The sequence below is a fragment of the Pongo abelii genome, chromosome 7, assembly GCF_028885655.2.
Source record: "Pongo abelii isolate AG06213 chromosome 7, NHGRI_mPonAbe1-v2.0_pri, whole genome shotgun sequence".
Lineage (NCBI taxonomy): Eukaryota > Metazoa > Chordata > Mammalia > Primates > Hominidae > Pongo > Pongo abelii.
The window spans coordinates 130495463-130503325 of record NC_071992.2 but is presented as its reverse complement, the minus strand read 5'-3'; the positions used below and the strand labels follow the sequence as shown (position 1 = coordinate 130503325).

Here is a 7863-nt window from a genome sequence, read left to right as displayed (position 1 = left end):
AGATCTTTAAGGCTCATTACACATGATACTCTATGGAAAGGATTACCAATGCTATAGACAAGAACCCCTATACAGATAACATCGTGAAAGTCTGGAAGGATTACACCACTGAAGATGCCATCATTTTTAGGGAAAAAGCCATGAAAACCATCAAATCTGAAACAATAAATTCCTGCTGGAGAAAACTGTCCAGATGCTGTGCGTGACTTCACAGGATTTACAACAGAGCCCACCGAGGAAATCATGAAATACTTGGGGATATGGTGAAAAAGGTGGGGGTTTGAGGGTTTCAAGTTATGGATCTTGGAGAAATTCTAGAGCTAATAGACACCACGCAAGAGGAATTTACAGAAGACGACTTGATGGAGGTAAGTGCTCTCAACCAGTTCCAGATGATAAGGAAGATGGGGAAGAAGCAATGTCAGAAAAGAATTTGATGTTAGACAATCTTGCAGAAGTTTGCCAATTATTCAAGACTGCTTTTGACTTCTTTTGTGACACAGGCTTTTCATGATTTGGGCACTTAAACAAAAGAAAATGGTGGAAGAAGGAGTGGTGACACACAGAAATATTTTTAGAGAAATGAAGAAGCAAAAAGTCAGAAGTTACAATGTACAATTTAGTGTAAAACTACACTGAGTGTGCCTGACTCTCTTGCTTCCCCTTTCATCTCCTCCATCTCTTCTGACTTTGACACACCTGAGACAGTAAAACCAACACCTCCTTTTTTTCCTCCTGTTCAGACTACTCAATGTGAGGACAAGGATGAAGATCTTTTTTTTTTTTTTTTTTTTTTACTGTAAGTTCTAGGATACATGTGCACAACGTGCAGATTTGTTACATATGTATACCTGTGCCATGTTGGTGTGCTGCACCCATTAACTCGTCATTTACATTAGGAATATCTCCTAATGCTATCCCTCCCCCCTCCCCCCACCCTCTAGCAGGCCCCGGTGTGTGATGTTCCCCACCCTGTGTCCATGTGTTATCATTGTTTAATTCCCACCTATGAGTGAGAACATGCGGTGTTTGGTTTTCTGTCCTTGAGAGAGTTTGCTCAGAATGATGATTTCCAGCTTCATCCATGTCCCTATAAAGGACATGAACTCAAGGATGAAGAACTTTTTGATGATCTACTTCCACTTAATGAATAGTAAATATGTTTTCTTTTTTCAATAATTTTTAAAATGACAGTTTCTTTTTTCCAGATAATTTTATTGTAAGAATACAGTAGATAGTACATATAACATACAAAACACGTGTTAATTGACTGTTTATGTGCAGGTAATTGTACCACCGCACTCCAGCCCTTGGAACAAAGCGAGACTCCATCTCCAAAAAATAAAATAAATTAACCAGTGCTTTCCTCGGTTTCCTCATCAGAATAATAAATAAATTTAAAAATTTATTTCGCATTGAAAATTTGAGCATTTTTATGTTAAGAATTGTGAAGGGTCTGAAATTTTATTGTACTTGCAAGTTTACAACATACCCCACAGTATCATAGATGCTGGCAAAACACATGAAATTCCTAGATCAAAAACAAAAAACAATTCTAGTTACTCAAGGCATAGCAGGCAACATAAGCTTTGTGTTTAAGTTGGTTTCTGTTGCTCTCCCATATCCCATGGGAGCTGTGTGGAGCAGCCCAGGTAGATGGTACACACACTGAGTTTACAGAACTTTCAGTCTTCTAAGGGGATTACTGGCAAGCTTGCCGAAACTTTATCTCAGAAGGAGATGTTATCTTTATTTTTTCAAGTCAAGACACAAATCTGTTCTCTGTCCCTGGGGGGGATCACTATTTTTCAAGGTCATTTGCTGAATAAACTTTCTTGGAAAGATAGTCTGGAACAAAAGCTGATACAAGATAGGTCGAAACGTCATGGATAATTTTATCTCAAGATTTTATTATACATTCTAATAAAAACTCAAATGTCCACCTTCTTTACACTCCCTAACTCTAAAATATGTTTACAACATACCACATGTGGGAAAGTGAGAAGAAAATCCAGTCAAATTAATTTAAACAATCTTGTTTCCTATTGATTGTGTTTTTCTAATATTATGTTATACATAAAATATTAAAAAGTAGGTGTTTGTGAAAAATACTGCAATTACTTTGCTTTAGAGTTTTTAATTATATTCTTACTTAACACAAATTATGTTTTCTATATTTGACCCTAATTTACCTGAGATCTTGTAAAGCGTACCTGCCCCTAAAAATTTATGTAAGCCAATTTTTACTGTCTTTATGCCTGTTACTGATTTTCAAATTATTCTTCAAGATTTTATTTCAGTTTAGCATAAATGAAATTTAGCTCTAGAGGAAATGGCAAAATATTAAATATTATAATAGAGTATTTTCAAATGAATCTGTGCCATAATAGTCACAATTATAAATTACAACTCTATTATCAAGAAAGAAAGATTAATTAGTTGAATATAGTATTTTATTTAAGATAAGCTAAGTTTAATGCACTCAGTGCTTAGTACTCTGTGGGTGTGCATGTGTGGGTGTGCATCCATTATCGTTTATCAATTCAAGGCATCAGAATGGGTGTGTTTCATTTCCACATTTGTTTTTCTTTTCACTTTTCTTTTCAAATAAATTTAGTCATGTAGTGAAACCAATTGGTAAGCTCCATTTCAAACTGTATGTAAACTTTTTATGGACTTTTTTTTTTGCTTTGACTTCCTTGTTTTGTTTTTAATAAGAGTTATTTATTTCCACCTCCTCACAATGCTTTATGCTTTTTGTTCTCTCTTTATAAAGTCATTGCAAATTATATTTCAAAGTGAGTGTCATGGTTAAAAATGAATGTAGAAATGAAAATAGTTTCCTCTTTTTAATGAATAGCCTCTAGCCCCCAGCTCAGATCACTTTAACACTTGTCTTTATTGTCTCCAAATTCAGCTAACTGATGTTTTTGGTCCTGGATTGCTTCTATTTCTAATCTATGCTCTACACTTCCATTGTTTTTAACAAAGCAGAAATCTCACCTACCTAATGTGGCTCATAAGAAATTGAGATTGCCCTAGTTTCACTTTGGACTGCTTGTTTTTTACCTATAACACTTTGCAATGATGTCACTTTTATTTCAGACACGCTCCGAATATACTCCTTAAGATTATGGTTTGTTGAACTTCAAAATATAAAGTAATAAAGGTTACTTGTTATTTGGTTTATCATAGTGATATATTTTGGTGATGGTTCAAATGTTAACTTGCAGACTAAAGATAACGGTGAAGGAAATCCTGCAATATGAGGTAAAGCCTTACTGCTTCAAAAGAAATCTAATAAAAAGATGAATCAAGAATACCTATAGATAGATGAAAGAGAAGAGGTGTTTATCTTGGATGAAGATACATTAACTATTCTGCCAATCCAGGCTTCTGCTAATTATTTCACACACCACTTTATGCTCAATCAAAGGGAATAACCAAAGATGAGAAAGTGACCCAAGTGGAGGCGCTTCAGAGGCAATCCATCTGAGAATTTTGGGAGAAGCTCTTACTTTTCTGTTCATTCGTTGGGCAAGATCAAGAAAGCTCTTGACTTAATATATCATCTGTCCTTGTCTCTTTATTTGAAACTTGAGCCCAAAACTACATAAATGATTATTTTTCTTTTCTTCTCAAATCTTTTATTGTTTTCTGAGGAAAGACTGGCAAACAACACTTTAATAAAATTGCAGATATCTGCTTGTTTCTTGGCCCTAAGTGCACTTCAGGCACAGTTGCTTTCCAGAAAGATGTTGTTAGGGTAATTAATTTAAAGTCTTAAAAATGCCTGCCCCAAATAATTTTTGGCTTAATTACTTTTATGATTAGCCATTCCCTGCAGAATGTGACCCACATCACTCAAAATTACTTAACATCGTTTTTAAAAATATGGTAAAAGCTAAGTTGATTGTTGTATAGACTACTTTTTATTTTTTTCAATACAACCATCCTATACCATTACCATTCTGGACCATGAATAGTTCCTTAAATAAACCATGCTCTGTTGTATCTCCTTGATATGGCTCATGTCCTTAATTATTTTCTGAAATGTGCTTTTTCTCTTCTCCTTCTGAAAGTATTTACTAACTCTGGAAAGACCTATCCAAATCTAACCTGAACAAAAAATCCTTCTCTAAACCACTAATTCCTGTTTTTCTAGTGTAGAATTATTAAAATAGATCACTTCATTGTGCTTTCATATAATTTTTGTAAGCATTTTCCTATAGGTATGTAAACACTGTTTTATAATTGAATAGCTTTTTGCTTCCTATATCAGAGTTTAACCCTGTTAAGCTATGTACTTCAGACCCTAACATTGTAGCCAGCGTGTGGTATTAAATAACTCCTAGCTAAATAAAGAGTTGAATGCATGTTGAATCTCAAATGAACTTGTACTTTGTTGACATTTATCATTTTAATATTTCTGAAGTATTTTAAACTGTGTTCCATAAATGTAGACAATCGGGATTTCATATGTGTGCATGATGTTTTAGAGTGGACAATAGGTCTTGATCTAGAAGCAAAACATGCAGTCAGGTAGTCTGCATGATATGCGTGGGGTAAGGTTGTAAATACTGGATATGTTCACTAGATGAAATGGAATCTGTTAACACCTCTATTACACAAAACTTTTCATTTACTTCTTACTCCATTGTATGTTGAAGTACACAAATTTCCACATTCTGTTGTTCTCAATGCACTTGATGCCTTAGGACAAAAATACAGAATGTCTTCCGGTGACAAAGGGACAGGAAGTAACAAATGGACAGGAAGTAACAGAAAAAATTATATACATCAGGTAATTTTATTTCTTTCTAGTATATTCTCTCTTCTTTTAGCAGTAGACAGTCTTCAATTACAGCAGGAGGAGACTCAACCAATGAGGATTGATAACAAACTTCTAGGCTGTGTCTCACAAACCTTCAGCAATATGGCAGCCTGCTGTATTGAAGACAAAAATGTAGAAAGAAAATGTCATTGTAATTTTAATGGCAAGAGAATTACAATAAAAAAGGTACATTATGTCAATATTTTCCAAGAATATGAAGTTATTCAACTGCTCTTGTCATATAAGATTTTGAAATTTATAAAATCCTGTAGGCTGGGCTACTTTTGGTCATGTAACTGAATCTGCTCTGCTCTTCAAAACTGCTCTTCAAAAACAGAGTGGAATGTGGCCGGGCGCGGTGGCTCACGCCTGTAATCCCAGCACTTTGGGAGGTGAGGCGGGTGGATCAAGAGGTCAGGAGATCGAGACCATCCTGGCTAACACGGTGAAACCCCATCTCTACTAAAAAACAAAAAATTAGCCAGGTGTGGGGGCGGGCGCCTGTAGTCCCAGCTACTTGGGAGACTGAGGCAGGAGAATGGCATGAACCCAGGAGGCAGAGCTTGCAGTGAGCTGAGAATGAGTCACTGCACTCCAGCCTGGGCTACAGGGTGAGACTCTGTCTCAAAACAAACAAACAAACAAAAAAAAAACAGTGGAATGTTTTAATCTAAAATATTTAGATTTTTTAATACTCTTAACATGTACAATACATTTTGTTTATTATAAAGTCACCTTTTAAAAGCACATTTTTATTATAACATGTAATTGGCTGTATTTGAGCTTTATTTTCATAGAGCTATATTATGAGCTTTAATCCCTGTTATTCACGTTACCAACTTTTATTCAATGAACTGACAAAAAATTTGGCTTTTAAATCAACTGCCTTAAAATGGAACATGTGGAAAATACAAAGTTCAATTTATTGACTGTTCACTTTATGGACTGTACAGTTACTCATTGATTTTTTTTTTTCTCAACTCAATGTTACTGATTACATGAAATTTACTGAATCAACTTTTGTCCAAAAGGATCCCAATGAGTCAGCAAATACCTGTTGTGTAATAGAAATTATGTAAAACAGACTTATAAGTATCGAAATGTAAAGTTTGCATTGAATTTATCTAGTATTGGTAACGTTTTTCTCATCTAACTTACTATATACTATTTTTTTACAATCAAAGCTAAGTATTCATTTATAGGCTGGCTAGGCATGGCTGCTGATTTTGATATTATAATCCAATGGTTGTCTATTCAAAGCAAATTTAAAACAGTCCCTTTAATATCAGGAGCCTGCAATATAGAGAAAGGGACAGATATTTGCAAACATTTAAAGTAAATTAATGTAATATTTTATTACTTGTGTTATGATTGAGCAAAGTATATCATTGGGAAAAATCAGTAAAAGATACAAAAAAGATAACTTATTTTAAAAGGAGGGATCTGGAAAATATTATAGAATAATGAAATTTAGGCTCAGTCCTTTAAATTTGACTATTATTTCAATAGGTGGAAATAGAGTATTAATTGGGGAATTCTTGGTGAGGAGAATAGCAAAAGCATAGATGGAGAAGAAAGTCAAGTTTATGTTATCCATACCACACATGGAGCAGGACTGTATGTAAATATGAACTTACAGGTGTTTTGGAGAGCAACATTTCTTTGCATGATAAAAATTACTTCATAATTTCTTTTAAATATTAATCTTTGATTTAACATTACAACTTTTAAAAGTGAATTTTTTTCCAAATGTTTGGTATTAACTTATAAATTTTTTTAATTGATAAATTTCAGCATTTTTTAACTGAAATGGAGTGCAGGTTCCTGATCACAGCTCACTGCAGCCTCAAACTCCTGGGCTCGGTCAGTCTCCCAACTTTCCCTCTGGAGTAGCTGGGGCTACAGATGCACACCATCATGCCCAGCTAATATTTCTATTAAATACGCCTCAATTGTCTTACTACCAAAACCTTCCCAAGTAAGTGCTAGCTTTATCAATATAAGGGGCCCTTATAGTCTTAAATACTGCAATAACATTATATATTTGTGAAATAAGTTGCTCCATTTTATTCACTTAATTAAAAGTTTAATTCGAATCACAATTACAGTAGATTGTCTCAATGTCTGAAATCACTAGATTAAACAAGCGATCAAGTTGAAGTGTTTCCTGATGCTGGTGTTATCACTGAGGAACTTTCTCAATGCATTGCACTAACTGGAGGTGCTGCAATGGTTGCTGATTATGGTCATGATGGAACAAACACAGAGACCTTCAGAGGGTTTTGTGGCCACAAGTTTCATGATGTCTTAATTGCCCCAGGAGCAGCAGACCTAAAAGCTGATGTGGACTTCAGTTATTTGCAAAGAATGGCACAGGAAAAAGTAGCCTCTCTGGGCCCAATAAAACAATACACATTTTTTAAAAATATGGGTATCGAAGTCCAACTGAAGATTCTTTTAGAGAAATCAAATGAGACATCAGTGAGGCAGCAATTACTTCAAGGATATGATATGTTAATGAATCCGAAGAAGATGGGAGAAAGATTGAACATTTTTGCCTTGCTACTTCATCAGAGACTTCAAGGTGGAAGGAGTCAGATGAATGTATGTCAGTCAAAACCCTATGCATCTCCTGTAGCTGGGTTTAGTGAATTTGTTTGGCAGTGATATATTTCAGCATGGATATTTAACCTTCAGTCTGCCCAACAAATCAAAACAAAGGAAACACATTTCATACATTGCAGGTAAAAAAGGAAACCAAAATACACAAAATATCAAAGTGTTGTTTTGATTTATTTTGTTCACTATATTTAACTCTAAATTTCTTTAGGTTAGAAAGACTTTGCCGACATTGAAGTGTTTTACCCAGGAAATATTGACCGATAACTTCATAGTTAGTGGAACTTTCATATGTAATCAGAGACAATCCTCAGCTCTCCATTCTGTACTCCCACCCAGATACATAATGGATTCTTACCTACATTTATGACCACTATAACAGGAACTTCATAACTTATTTATAGGAATTA

At 34.6% G+C, this 7863-nt stretch overlaps 1 protein-coding gene across 1 annotated transcript; it reads left to right on the top strand.

Annotated features, from left to right (window-relative positions):
* Positions 1-296: 296 nt before the first annotated feature.
* On the top strand, positions 297-7501 carry LOC100457837 (protein arginine methyltransferase NDUFAF7, mitochondrial-like). The gene is made up of 3 exons (XM_063726392.1): positions 297-368; positions 4166-4232; positions 6990-7501. The coding sequence occupies exons 1-3, from the start codon at positions 297-299 to the stop codon at positions 7499-7501; spliced, it is 651 nt and encodes a 216-aa protein (XP_063582462.1).
* Positions 7502-7863: the final 362 nt, after the last annotated feature.

Excerpts from the sequence above, each read along its gene's own strand:
- LOC100457837 (XM_063726392.1), top strand. The coding sequence starts at position 297 with ATGGATCTTGGAGAAATTCTAGAGCTAATAGACACCACGCAAGAGGAA. Across the intron at positions 369-4,165 it reads CAGAAGACGACTTGATGGAG|TGTAGAATTATTAAAATAGA; the intron begins GTAAGTGCTCTC and ends CTGTTTTTCTAG. Across the intron at positions 4,233-6,989 it reads TTGTAAGCATTTTCCTATAG|TTGAAGTGTTTCCTGATGCT; the intron begins GTATGTAAACAC and ends CAAGCGATCAAG.